The sequence below is a fragment of the Fibroporia radiculosa genome, assembly GCF_000313525.1.
Source record: "Fibroporia radiculosa TFFH 294 genomic supercontigs, scaffold5189, whole genome shotgun sequence".
NCBI classification, from domain to species: Eukaryota; Fungi; Basidiomycota; class Agaricomycetes; order Polyporales; family Fibroporiaceae; genus Fibroporia; species Fibroporia radiculosa.
The window spans coordinates 5235-18844 of record NW_012133418.1 but is presented as its reverse complement, the minus strand read 5'-3'; the positions used below and the strand labels follow the sequence as shown (position 1 = coordinate 18844).

The 13610-nt window shown below is 49.9% G+C and overlaps 4 protein-coding genes across 4 annotated transcripts; 2 read left to right on the top strand and 2 right to left on the bottom strand.

Annotated features, from left to right (window-relative positions):
• Positions 1-2797: 2797 nt before the first annotated feature.
• On the bottom strand, positions 2798-3318 carry FIBRA_05760 (uncharacterized protein; the record flags this gene model as incomplete). Its single annotated transcript, XM_012327511.1, has 3 exons — positions 2798-2910; positions 2975-3171; positions 3230-3318. The coding sequence occupies 3 exons, from the start codon at positions 3316-3318 to the stop codon at positions 2798-2800; spliced, it is 399 nt and encodes a 132-aa protein (XP_012182901.1).
• Positions 3319-3492: 174 nt separating this feature from the next.
• On the top strand, positions 3493-8929 carry FIBRA_05759 (uncharacterized protein; the record flags this gene model as incomplete). Its single annotated transcript, XM_012327510.1, has 29 exons — positions 3493-3643; positions 3713-3958; positions 4873-4945; positions 5007-5016; positions 5076-5107; positions 5166-5217; positions 5276-5449; positions 5586-5751; positions 5812-5899; positions 5965-5999; positions 6060-6172; positions 6227-6251; positions 6309-6406; positions 6461-6476; positions 6526-6911; positions 6958-6978; positions 7030-7077; positions 7131-7156; positions 7214-7250; positions 7311-7400; positions 7453-7673; positions 7723-7800; positions 7858-7864; positions 7919-7987; positions 8040-8305; positions 8357-8444; positions 8493-8588; positions 8642-8738; positions 8793-8929. The coding sequence occupies 29 exons, from the start codon at positions 3493-3495 to the stop codon at positions 8927-8929; spliced, it is 2946 nt and encodes a 981-aa protein (XP_012182900.1).
• Positions 8930-9104: 175 nt separating this feature from the next.
• FIBRA_05758 (uncharacterized protein) lies at positions 9105-10303 on the top strand (the record flags this gene model as incomplete). The annotated part of the gene is made up of 3 exons (XM_012327509.1): positions 9105-9153; positions 9208-9845; positions 9899-10303. 3 exons carry the CDS (start codon positions 9105-9107, stop codon positions 10301-10303), a joined length of 1092 nt encoding a protein of 363 aa, XP_012182899.1.
• An 81-nt stretch (positions 10304-10384) lies between these two features.
• On the bottom strand, positions 10385-11941 carry FIBRA_05757 (uncharacterized protein; the record flags this gene model as incomplete). Its single annotated transcript, XM_012327508.1, has 2 exons — positions 10385-11533; positions 11585-11941. The coding sequence occupies 2 exons, from the start codon at positions 11939-11941 to the stop codon at positions 10385-10387; spliced, it is 1506 nt and encodes a 501-aa protein (XP_012182898.1).
• Between the last annotated feature and the right edge of the window lie 1669 nt (positions 11942-13610).

Below are 13610 nucleotides of genomic sequence, written 5' to 3'. Positions count from 1 at the left end.
GGTCACCTGGAGCGAATCTAGTACCTCGCGCATCTCGCGCTCACCGCCGTTTTCTGGGTCAGAACCGTCCCATTCCCATACTAGCTGCGGCGCACTGAGAACAAGTTCACGCGGTACGGGCCATCCGAGGTGCTCAGTAACCCAGACAGCGTAGTCATCGGGAAGGCGCTTCTCTGAAAAGCGGAACCGCGTTGCTTTGATGATACTCATCTCGCGCTGGTACCAGGCAGGGAATTTGGACGCCCGCATCATGGACAGGTATTTGTAGACGGTGAGCATTACTTCTCGATGTTTCTCTAAAATTGACACCGTCAGTAACTCCCCATGGAGAACACATCGAAAAGAAACACACCAAAACCAACGGGAGTCAGGCTAAGGGTCACCTTTATCATAGCAAAGCCTCTGCCAAGGTTCTGCGGACCTGCACTTAAGGCGGTAATCCAACCTTTGTTCTTCAAATAGGAGTGAAGAGAGCCAGGTCCTTCATGTCCCAAGAAGTGCGTAATGAAGTTCCCTGGTTGGTAGCGCCATTGACGAGGCTGCCAAGGCAAAGGAAAAGATATTTCGACCGCATGAAAAGACATGATTGTCTGGACCGAAACGAGTGACTTCATCCTGATATAAGAAAAGGTACTCAACGCTCATAATCAAGGATGGAACGCACCTCGACTTCATTTGGCCCAAACGGATGGTCGTTGATCATTGGCAGAGCATCCCGACCACGATTTAGGATAGGCGAGAACATATTTGCAACCATAATGGCCAATTCGTCCAAAGATTCTAGACGTGCATACAATCAGTTTTGACAACTAACGATGGCGCGATGTATGCACAAACCTTTCCCGATGACACAAAGTCGCATTCTACTGGCACAGTACTCTTTACTCCACCACTCAACCAGTCTCCGGCGTGTTTCGCGGCCCACGGATCCTCCATCAGCTTCCATCTCGCTGAGTCCAGAGCTAGAAGATGGTGTAGGAGAGGGCACTCGAGACGACGTGGGCGACGGCGCCAAACTACCGTCGGCAGACTTAGAGGCTCCATTTGTGTTAAGCAAGCCTTTCGCCTTCAGTTCTCTGCCGACCTTAGATAGACTGTCGCGGTTTCCACTTCCAAACTTGCTCCATACATGCCCTGGCTTAGTTAGGTGTTTGTTGAGTTGAAAAATGCGCCACATATCCGACTGGTGGTTCTTCTGATGTTCCGAGTCCACGGCACTAAGCTCACGCGACGTGCAAGATGGTGCAAAAAGCGGGCAATGGAAGAACGCAGAAAAGCGGGCTAGTGCACCTGGTAGAGCGTCTGTTGCGACGCTGAAGTAGTAGTTGGTGTTCGACGTCGCAGTGAATGCGTTAGAATTGCCATTATTTTTGGCAAGAAACTGTGAAGCAGGATGAGCATGCGAAGGCAGTCAGACATAACGAACCTACCTCCGAATATTCATTCTCCCGAGGGAATTGCTCAGTGCCCTGTTTAGCAAATTTGATTTAGATTGACCAAACAGAACTCGTGATTCAACACACCATGAAGAGGAGGTGCTCGCAGAAATGTGCTAATCCAGGCATGTCGTCCTATCATGAAGGGTGTTGTCAATATACACCACCTTGAAGAGAGGGAAGGAAACTAACCGGGTCATACAGATGTCCAACGGCGACGTCTAAACTGGCAGCTGCCTTGTCTGCCTTCGCGTCATGGACAAGCATAGCTTGCAGACCATTGTCCAGCTGTATGATCCTATAATCCCGGTCATCCTGTCTTGATTTATGGATCGGCATGGTAAATATATGGTACGGCTTGGGCGACGAATTGGAGACGCATTCCCACTCGGGAAGACGTGGCGAGGAAGCCATGGCGAATGCGGAGCTCGGAAAGAAGGGAACGGGCCTGTAGATCCTCAGGTAGTTCAGGAAAGGCTGGGAGAGAAGCGAGGGACGAGGAGGAAGAGAGAGGCGACTTGCCGAGAGTCGCAGCATTTTATGTGCAAGGATCGAAAGTCTGAGCGGGTACGCTTACATCATTTTCAACGCAGAACAGGGAGCGCTACTCGAGAACCCTGTGGGTCATCCGCTGTACGGCAGTGAGAGTGCTGCACAGAAATTCGGTGACAGGCGCCATTCTGGCGACAAGCTGCCTTTCCCGGAAAATCGCCCTCTCAAGCGTCTCCCCTCTCACATTCACACCACCCCGCGCTATCAGACTTCTCGGACGTACTTGCGGTTCCGTGGGTCGGCAGCTGCTTATGTTCAACATCCGCTACCACCCCACAATCAATGCGCGAAGCAAATAGCAGCGAGTGACCTCAGATTCTCCGGGCGTTCAATATCCAGCCTTACAGGATGGTCGCTCCGAAGCTACGGAGTTATTCATCAAGCGGGATCCAGAGCAGAAGCACTGCATTGTCTCAGACTACATATCCCCGCGAGCCTCAGTCACGCTCAAATTTGCATTCCTGAACCCTCGGACAGCAGAAGGGGATGTCATGAATCTATGCTGACAAAGTGTACAACCCGCGGCCATATCTTGAGCAGTAGTAAGCAGCTAATGTCATGATAGTACCCATGTCACTCACCCAGGTTTTACGATTCATTCCTGTCAAATGAGGACGTCATCAATAAAGTAAGAGGACAGTTACGAACATAAACTGATGCATAGCACTACAAAGCAAACACGAAGATGCGAATACGCGTACAAAAATGAAGGACAACGAGTGGCGATTATTCGTCCAATATCCGAGCTATGGGTAGTGAGGTGGCTCATGATAAAATATGACAAGGACAGAAGAAAAGTGGAGGGGTCATCACTTCTTCCTCCCCAGTTTGAATCCTCGGCCATTGAGATGTGGCTGTGGCTGCTGCACAGGGTTCACAAAGTTCTTTAATCTCCTGAAGAGTAAGACGTGGGGTTCAGGTGCTGTCGCCGAAAAAGTGAACAGTCAATCAAGCATTTGGTCACAAACGTGCAGACCATTACTCACCATGCACCTCATAGTGTTCCCAGCCCAAACTCTGCGTGATCCCAATCCCCCGCCATTCTTGCTCCGTCAGCAGCTTAAGCGTGCCACTCTTGTCAGGATTGAATAGAGCCTTCGGTATCATCTTAAAAAGGGGTTTGGGGAGGATAACGTGACGGTATTCGTACTCGTCGTCAGAGTATCGGTCAGAGTAGTGGATCCTGCATATTGAGACGTGTGAGTGACCGGCTTTCGCGTCCATGAGAATGACGAGCCAACTTCTCGATATACTCTTCTAGCTTCCTTGCGGCCTCCGCTGCTGCGGCCGCCTGAGCCTGAGCCTGAGCTTGACTGTCTTTCGTAGACATTACGGGGAATTGAGGTGATCGTCGACGGGCAAAGTGTGGCAGACGCGACTTGTCACAAATCGGTCACATACTGAGTGGGGTCACGTGATAAAACGACGCGTTCACGGCGGCTCCGCGCATCCTATATTAGCTCCAGTGACCATTCTACTGCCTTGCAAGTCGGATTTGTCCAAGATGAACGGACCGGATTTCGAAGACCTTGTTCACGAGTATGGTCTCGACGACATGGACTACAGTGACCATAGAGATGACTCAGGGATCGCTTTCCTGCTGAATCCGGTACGTAGCGATTTGGAGAGTATCGACGATCTCATAGAAGAATACGGTGGGTATATGCGTGGCGAGCATGACCAGACTGCTTTTCTGTAGTTGCTGAGACATTTGCTTACTTCAGAGAACTCGTCCCCATCTCCGCCGGAGCGTCGTAGCGCCATAGGCGGTAGACGTCCTGTCACCTACCGCCCACCGTTCGCACGACACCCTGGCCCTGGGCTTGCCACGGCCTACGACGAATTCGAAGACGTCGAGGAGCCGTACCAAACACACCAACTTCAGACGCAATATCAGCTCAATCTACCCTCACGCTCGTCCGCTTACCGCTCCCCGAATTTCGACCGGCGTCCAGGTGGTACGAACTCCAGTTAGTCCGTCCTGTATGCCATCGGCACTCACTTTCTCGATTCTTTCTCCAGCACCTTTGCTTCCGTGTCAGACTTCGGTTCATTCCGTACATCCAGTTCCGCATAACGTCCACCAACTTAGGACCCCCGAAGTGTCGTCTGCAGGCAATCGATCAACAAGAAATGCGGAAGACAATCACCTAAATGTACATAGAATGGATAGGAGCTCAAACACTCGCGCAGCACAGGGTGTTCGTTTACGTCCTGTATCAGAGCTTCGTAAGTCTAGGTTACGTTGGTTTAGGAGCCAAGTTTAACGCATATATCCGGCTCTCTCGTCGAACTTCGGTCCAGCGGATGTTTACCGAGGGATATTTAAGTTTGGAGTCTTCAATGCGGTCCAGTCTAGATGCTTTGATACGGTGTGTGCTATCTTTCAGGCTACCTGTTCTCTCGACCAATCGGAAGCCGTGCATTAGGTGATGCACACGAACGAGAACATGGTATATGCGCTCATTTGATTGATATCCGTTGCCGCTGATTACGTTTCTAACTTCGTCAGGTCATCAGTGGTAAATTTCCATAATATGTGAGATTTTGCATCTCACGCGGAGCCGGACGTAGCCCCAACGGGAAGTGGAAAGACAGTACTCTTCGAACTAGCAATCATCAGAATGCTCATGCAAGCAAGTGGAAGTAATGAGACGTCCAAATGCATCTATGTGGCGCCTACTAAGGTAAAGGCATCCCACATCAGCGTCAAGCGCGCACGATGTCCACATGTGCACATTGTTTTCTGTCCCAGGCGCTGTGTTCGGAAAAATGCAGAGAGTGGACGACCAAGTTTCAACCACTCGGTGTCAGCTGTGAGTTATCCCTTTCGTAATCCTTGTAGTGTAGTTATGAACGTTTACGTTTATTCGCGTATCTACAGGTTGTGAATTGACAGGAGACACCGTTCAATTCGGCAAGAGTGCCTGGGGCAATGCCCGAGATGCCTCAATCATGTAAGTCGCTTTTCCATGTCTCTATCTGTTGAGAACGTGACGAGTGCTTCCATTCTTGTAGCATTACAACGGTAAGGTTGGCACGAGCCATGTTACAAATGCAGTGGCTCAAAATCATCCGGAATCACAGGGCGAGAAGTGGGATAGCCTGACGCGCAACTGGTAAGCGCAGCAGGACATATGGTTGCAAGAGCTCCAACCTTCCAATGTATAATCGCAGGCGTGACCATGGCCAAATTCTCTCACAGATTCAGCTCTTTCTCGTAGATGAAGTGAGTGTCTAACTGCATTTCATACACGACAGTTACCGAATTGCTACTTCTTCCGCAGGTGCATATTCTCAATGAGTCTCGTGGGAGTACAATGGAAGTGATCCTCTCACGTATGAAGACTCGTGGATCCGCTGTCCGCTTTGTAGTCGTTTCCGCAACTGTCCCGAATATCGAAGACGTAGCGAGTTGGATAGGGAATGGTACACCTGAGGGTTCTGCAACTGTCATGCAGGTGAGAGCCTCGTGAGACCATTTCCGTCGGACGACGTAGCGCAGATTCGTTCATTTTGGCATTTTCTTGGTAAAAAGATATCCGAACAAGATCTTCTTCCCATTACACAAAAAACGTAACTTACCTCATTTGACAGTTCGGTGAAGAGTTTCGTCCCTGCAAGCTGTCGAAGTTTGTTTACGGTATACACCGCAAAAAAGATCAGAACGACTTCGTCTTTCAGAAAACTCTAGATTTTCGTTTATACAGTATCTTGCAACAACATTCGGCCGACAAGCCAACGCTAGTGTTTTGTTCAACTCGTAAAGGCATGTATGATTGCACTCTGCTAGTTGTAATGACTGTGACTGTTCTTTGAGTAGGAGTGGTCGGATCGGCTGAGCATATATTGAAAGAATACGAAGACGCGGTTCAGAAGAAGGCGCCCTTACCTTGGACCCATCTATCGAGGTGAAGCGTATTGAAGTCTATTTTGCATACATGTATCTTTCGCGCTAATGCCTACCGTTACTTAGAATCGAACACACTTTTCAAGATAAACGCTTGGAGAGTTTGTATTATCCATAGCTAGCATATGTTTTTTTTCTTGACTACGACAAACAATGTGCAGAATTAGCTGCCCGTGGGATCGGTGTGCATCACGCAGGAATGAGCATGGAGGATCGAAGAACAACGGAGGATATGTTCTTGAAGAAGATCCTTCAAGTTCTTTTCGCGACATCTGTAAGTTCGCTTGCACAAACCCTGTAGGACGCTGTTAAGTTTGCATACATTCAGACTCTAGCTGTTGGGGTGAACTTGCGTGAGAGCGTCGCGGATGTTTTGCTTTATGGCAATTACTGAACATCCTCGCTCTTAGCTGCCCACACTGTTATTATCAAAGGCGTCAAGATATTCCAGAACAATTCCTCGCAGGAGTATTCAGATCTCGATATAATGCAGATGATGGGCCGTGCTGTATGTAGCTGCAGTTTAGAATTTCTGAAATTAATGACGATCGTTCTCTGACAGGGTCGGCCGCAATTTGGTAGGGAAAGTAAAGGTGCTCTTTCATAAAATCTGACTTGTATCTTTAGATAAGGAAGGGATCGCTATAATTTTATGCGAAACCGAATTGGAAGCGAAGTACAATGCGCTGGTTCAAGGCCACAGTTTGTTAGAGAGTTGTCTCCATCTCAATTTGTCGGAGCACCTCAACTCAGAAATCGGCCTTGGGACAATCACTGACTTAGACAGCGCAAAGGAGTGGCTGCGTAACTCATTCTTGTATCAACGAATTCGAAAGAACCCTAAGCATTATGCGATTGGCAAAGAGGGTAGTCAAACATGGCAAGAGCGAATTGATGGGATGGTAACGGAAAGTATAACAAATCTACGAGAAAGTGAATTGGTTGTATGCTCCGATGGTGATGAAGATCGGGGCCAGCTGTGTTCCACCGATTATGGCGATATCATGAGCAAAGTAGGCATTGTTTTTCTTTTTTCTCTGCCTGCTGAACGACCGTTAGTTTTACGTGAAACAATGGACTGTACGCGCACCAATGCTTTATCACGGCTGTGAGGTTTTGATCACATTCTAGATGAATTCAATCCTTCAGTTGTCTGACCGCGCGTCCATGAGGGATATAGTATGTCTAGAACCTTTCTTTTGGGTATATCACCTTGACTAACTGCATGGCAGCTGGAAACGATTTCAAACGCCGAGGAGTCAGTTACCGCAGTTCATACTATTAGTGGATGCCCCTTTCTCATGTTCTGCTATAGATTCTCCGACATCAAGATCCGTAGTGGAGAGAAACAGGTTGGTTCACATATTCATTTGTACTTTTTTTTAATTCCAGTACTAGACGAGTGCTGTTAGGTTTACAACAAAATGCGCGCGCACAATGACATCCGTTTCCAGATCAAGAAGGTCGAAAAGCCTTCTGACAAGATCTTCTTATTGATTCAGGTGAACATGAATTCTTATCTGTTCATCGGCACGTCTCATATAGAAACACCAGGCCGTTCTTGGATGCATAAGTCTATCTGATCCCGATTACAAGAAAGGAGACAACAACCCTACAATGGAAGGCTTTTCCGTTTTTCGTCATGTCGTCCGCATTGCAAAAGGTAGAGTGCGACGACTACTCATTATTTCCTCTCTGACCGATGTGCTTCAAGTTGTCGCAGAGGTAGCTATCGTCAAAAGGGCAGGTGCTCTACTGAAGCATAGCCTCGAAGTGTTCGTAACCCCGCCTGCCTCGTGGGCGTGCTTATCAGTTTCCTTCCAGTATTCGCTGTCTGAGCGCGAAGGCATGGGAAGATCGGCATACCGTGTTGCGACAGGTGGAGCACATCGGTGAAAAATCGTGCGTAACAATATGCTGGTTTTATGCACTGCGAATCAATCTTCATATGTATTCTAGGCTCAAAGTCTGTTTCCCTTATTTATGTCATGGTCTCTACTACCTACTTAGTCCCTCATAGGTCTTGGCGGAATACGGTATCACCACACTGTCCACACTGAGAATCCAGGAACCACTACGGCTCGAGGCAGTACGAAATATTCTCATTTTCCGGATGTTGCGCACGCTGACGCAACAGAAAGCTTCTCAATCGCCGCCCTCCGTTTGGTCATGAAGTCCTCGCTGCTGTTCAACAGCTTCCTGAATACACACTGAATATAAATGAGATCGAAGTGACAACTCATGGAGGAAAGAAAGCTGTTGAAGTAGAACTGCTGATTGAATGTGGACTAATAACTGACGGCACACCCGGTCCGAAGATGAAGAAAGCTAAAAACAAATTTACAGATATGACCACAGTGCTCACCCTGACTTCTGATCTGGACTTCATTGATTTTCGCCGTATCCCGTTCGTTGTCTATTGATCAAAAATACCAAATTTTGATCGTTCTCTTGATAGAACAAAGGCTCTGAAAGAAACCAAGACATTTACGTTGAACGTTGAGCTGAGGAAGCCTAGCCAATCCATTGTCACTTATATTTCTTCGGTACAGTTGCCCCTCTCTGAATACGTGCTGATCCTGAACTAGAAGTAGGAGAGCATCGCTGGCGTAACGGTCTCCCAGAGTTACAAGACGAATATCGCCGCGAAGCAATTTCCCCCCGTAAATACCCGCCCCCACAACTCAGTGGTATCTGTTGCATATATTGGTAGACAAACTGTCATTTTAATTCATGCCTCCAGGGTCTGCTACTGGAGGGGCTCGATGACGTTCCGGACTTTTGGAACATGGATCCGGATGACGATGATCGAGCCAATACGCATCCTATGAACTCCCAGAGTATGTATTTCATTGTCTTGCGTTGGTTTATTGGGCCCCTTACACTGCGAATAGATTACTCGGCTGTCGGAATGCAAAAGGGTGCTGAAATTCCTAATTCCTCTGTAACGCAGACGAAGATCCGTGTCGGGAATGATACATCTAAAGTGCAACTGGGCTTCAAAATGTTATCTAATGGAAATTATGAGTGAGTACAATGCCATATCATTTGAGATTTGATTTATCGGATGTAACACCTAGATGTAATCACGCCTGCAAAGACAAGACACAGTGCAAGCATATGTGGTGCGTCATTTCCATCGACCAGAACTTCTGTGATGGAACATAGTGTGAAGCTGCCGTGAGGGCCTCGCGAAACCTCCTACAATGTCGAAGAGGCGCGTTGAAGCATTGTGTGCCGATTCAGATGACCAGAGTAAGCCATCAGATGCTAAATACTTCTGAACTTGTTGCATTGAGCATATTGTAGGGCCAGTACCGAGGCCGAAACCGAAACCAAAATTAAAATCAAGCGATCGGCCGGACCCTCGTATGAAGCACTTAGAGTATCTGCATGAGAAGACTGCTGTCAAAGAGAATCTGAAGATTTCTGATGGGCAGCAGATCAGGCTCGACGGTAAGCCTAAACTACAAACTAGGATGAACGATCAAAAGGGCATGCTTTCAATGTCGAAATCCGGCGCTCTTCGAGCCGAAGAGACGACAACGATTGACTGCGACATAAACTTGGTTAACGATTCTGACGATGATCTCCCGGACGCTGAAGCCTTGCTTGCGACGTATGACAACACTAAGAAACTCAAGACTCCGCATTCTGACACCCCCGAGACCAGCTATTCTAATTCAGAGATTGATGCTCTCATCCGAGATGCTCCTCTAGATCTTGGAGACTTTGTCGGACTAGAATCCCCAAGGCGTGGACAGATGTACAATGGGACCAATCGGAATAATTCCTCGCGTACCCCGTCGAGGCAGAAACGTATTTCTCCTCTAAAGCGGAAACGAGAGGGCAAGGATGAGGGAGGGTCAGTCTCCTCGTTTCAACCTTTGAAGGCGGCCCGACTTGGTGGACTGCCCAATCAGACGCCTTCGTCCGCTCAACAGAAGGTGCGTCTCCATTTCTCACCTCTCGTATTGCAAATTGTTGATTTGGGAAGAAGGAACCCAAACCAGAACCTCTGTTCATTCTGGATTCCTCAGACGATGAAGAGGTTTCACGCAACCATTCCAAATCTCGGCAGGAGTCCGCAAATTTGAACGCCACCTACCAGGACAATAACTACGATGACTTTTTCTTAGATCCAAGACTCTTTGACATCATACCTGATCAGCTACCTGGATCTCCAAACTTAGTTCCAACTTTGACTTGCAGTAGGGAATCGGATACATCTACGTTCCAGTCGGCTCGAACATCATCCCCTGGCGACAAGTATGCATCGAAGGATAATCATGTCCCTCTTCCATGGCAAGACGACGAGGCAGACGCCGACCTCAAGGAATATGAACGGGACGTTGCCGAATTGGAGGCGTGGCTACACAGTGATCCATTTGTTCTCAAGAAGTGATGATCATGGTAGTCGTTACCCAGCATTAGTGTAATTGTATAGTAATGGAGATACGATGTGGATGTTCCCATACGACGAATGTTATGATGTACGATCATCGCGCACCACGTCTGCCTTGTCGGATGGAGGATCGGCGAATGTCGACATCGCGTTTCTAAACCTCTCATCCCAAGCAACGTTCCGCTCGGGTTTTATTATATCCCACCCAACCTCGTCGGCCTGCCAGCGCAGCTCTTTTTTCATCCGCTCTGCACGCAACTCGACCTCGGTCGGGGGCGGAAAGCTCTGCTCGTCCTTCGTAGGTTCCCGAGTGCCTCGTGCCAAAGCCCGTGCTGTCTCTAGCTTCGCGGGAAGGCCGGCGTAGTACTCCGTTCGTGCCTTCTCGATCTCGGAGGCGAAAGAGCGCACAATGGACTTCTTGTAATATGATTCGGTGTCCTTGTCGAACTCGAGATCGTCAGGCGTGACCTCGGACAAGTGCGGTTTTGCGGGTGACGTGCCATCCGCCTCCTCATGCAGAGCGTCGGCCACAGGGCCGATAAACGGACGAGTAGTGCCCGAGATCAGTCGGTATGCGGCTTCTGCACCTGCGCGCACCTTGTAACGTTCGTTGAAGAATTCCCATATCATGTGGGGAATCTGGGTAAGCCCGATGTAGTTAACGAAATGCACGAACAGGATGGGCGGCTGCTGGGGGATTGACGCTGGTGGCGCATTCAAGTGAGGGGGGATTGTCGGGCCCTGATGTGACTGTGAAGGCTGCGGGGGCGCGGATTTTTGGAGATGTGGGGGCATGAATGCAGTAAATGGTTTAGATGGTGGGAGACGGGATGCGGTTGGGATAGGCTCATCATCGGTGTCTCCTTCGCTTGCGCTAGCAAGGTCGGGCTCTGGCTCTGGCTCATCAAACCTACCGTCGGACTCGAGCCTACGAGACAGCGCCTCTTCGCGATCGACGAGTTCGAGTCCCTCCGTCCAACCCTTCTTCAGTCCCGCCATGTATTCTTTGAAAGTCGGACGACCAACAATGACCACACCGCCATCAAGCTCTCTCCGACGCTTGTCCTCCGGAGATGTATTTGGCAAGACCATTGGTGTGAGAGGAGGCTGATCCAGCCCCGCTTCAATCCTCCGTCGTCGCTTGATGTCATCTGCAATCCGGTTCATGAGTTCGCCATGTCGCTTCCCGCTGATAATTTCATAGTCGACGGCAGCTGCAACAAGAATGGGCTACGGATACGGTCAATCTTAGTCAAAATGCAAAAAATGATATCACCAGACCTTCACGTACTTGCGGAAGTATTTTATGCTACGGCCATGGTCCTCGTCTCCCGGCCACTTCGAGCCATACACAGTAACCTTGCGTGGGTAATCAAGGCTATGCAAGGGAACCTCCGCGAGACACTTGACTCTGTCTACGTACTCCTGGCGTATTTCCTTGCATTTTCGGCGGTCGTAAATGTAGTACCCAGCAATTGTGGACGTGACACCTATGAAGATGAGCCAATTGCGCGAAGGAAGTTTCGGCCGCTTGTCAAGCCATGAGGGGGGTATGCCAGTATATCTGAGAACCGTCTTTACGCCCGCCAAGTTTTGTTTCGTGGGAGGTGGGACCGCATTTGCAGCAGGCTCGCTCATTGCCAGCAGAGGCAGCGATGGTCAAGTTTCCAGCGCGGGTGCGGCAGCTTTTGCCGAGCGAATGAGCGCGCTGAGCACGTGATAAACCTAGTGACTCCAAGCAGACGCAAATATCTAGATTTAGTAGTGCCTTACCTCATCAAAGACGTTGTTCCTCGACTTGTCCTCTCCACGTCGAGATTATGGCTACTGCTCTTGCTTCACTTCTCCCCCAGCCTGTTTATGCGCCAGCTGTCTCGGAAGATGAAGAGGAGGTTGTCCATGTGTTCCAGCCTGCACCGTCGCAGTCTGTAATTCTTCGGACACCGGTACCACCCTACGGTCAACGCACTGGCTGGAAGCCTACGTCCCCAGATGACTTCGGTGCGTCCTGTGCTTCCTAGTAAGTCGGACTAGCACTCAATTCCACTCTAGGGGACGGAGGTGCATATCCTGAATGTCATGTCGCACAATACCCCCTAGAGATGGGCAAGAAAAAGGCCTCTTCCGGCAACACTCTCGCATTGCAAGTAGATGCCGAAGGCAATGTCCGTTATGATGCCATTGCTCAGCAGGGACAGCGTGCAGGGAAGATAGTGCAATCCCAGTTCAAAGACCTTGTACCTCTTTCTCATCGGAAAGACCTCGATGACACAGAACGGATAATGGAGCGGCCCACGGAGGATGAAGTCCAGACTACTACTGATAAAACGCGCGCCGCCTTAGAGAAGCTCGTAAACGGTAAGATCAAGGCTGCACAACCAAAGAACGTTCCAGACAGCCAAGGCAAGACATCGTTTATACGGTATACACCCGGGCAGCAGAATGGGTCGGACGGTCTGAAACAACGGATTATTAAGATGACGGACGTTGTCGAGGACCCCCTTGAGCCACCACGGTTCAAGCACAAGAAAATCCCGCGGGGCCCACCGAGTCCGCCCCCGCCTGTGTTACGCAGTCCGCCACGGAAGGCGACCGCGCAAGAGCAGAAAGAGTGGATGATTCCCCCATGCATTTCGAACTGGAAGAACAATAAGGGTTACACAATCCCTTTGGATAAACGTCTTGCCGCCGATGGCCGTGGGCTCCAGGACGTGAGTGTCTCGCGACTGCGTGATCGGTCCTTCTGATTGCTGTTCACGCTCTAGGTACACATCAACGACAACTTTGCTAAATTCTCTGAGGCGTTATTCATCGCTGATCGACATGCACGTGAAGAGGTCCGGCAACGCGCGCTCATGCAGCAGAAGCTTGCCGAGAAGGAGAAGGCTCAGAAAGAGGAGAACCTGCGTATGCTGGCACAGAGGGCACGCGAGGAACGTTCGGGTATCCCTTCGCGGCCAGTGGATAACAAGCCCAATGCCGAACGCGCCGCCGCTATGCAATCGTCACTCGGTGCATACGGGAGTGGCAGCGAGAGTGGGTCAGAGGACGAGGAGGACGAGGAGACGGCGCGGGTGCGCGACCAGATGCGGGAGGAGAAGCGGCGCGAGCGCGAGCGGGAGATGCGCATGAGCAATATGGGGCAGGAGCAGCGGGCGAAGATGCTCGCGCGGCAGCAGAACCGCGACATTTCGGAGAAGATCGCGCTCGGGCTCGCGAAGCCGACGACATCGAAGGAGAGCATGCTCGACTCGCGGCTGTTCAACCAGGAGTCACTGTCTGGCTCGTTCGCGGACGACGACGCGTA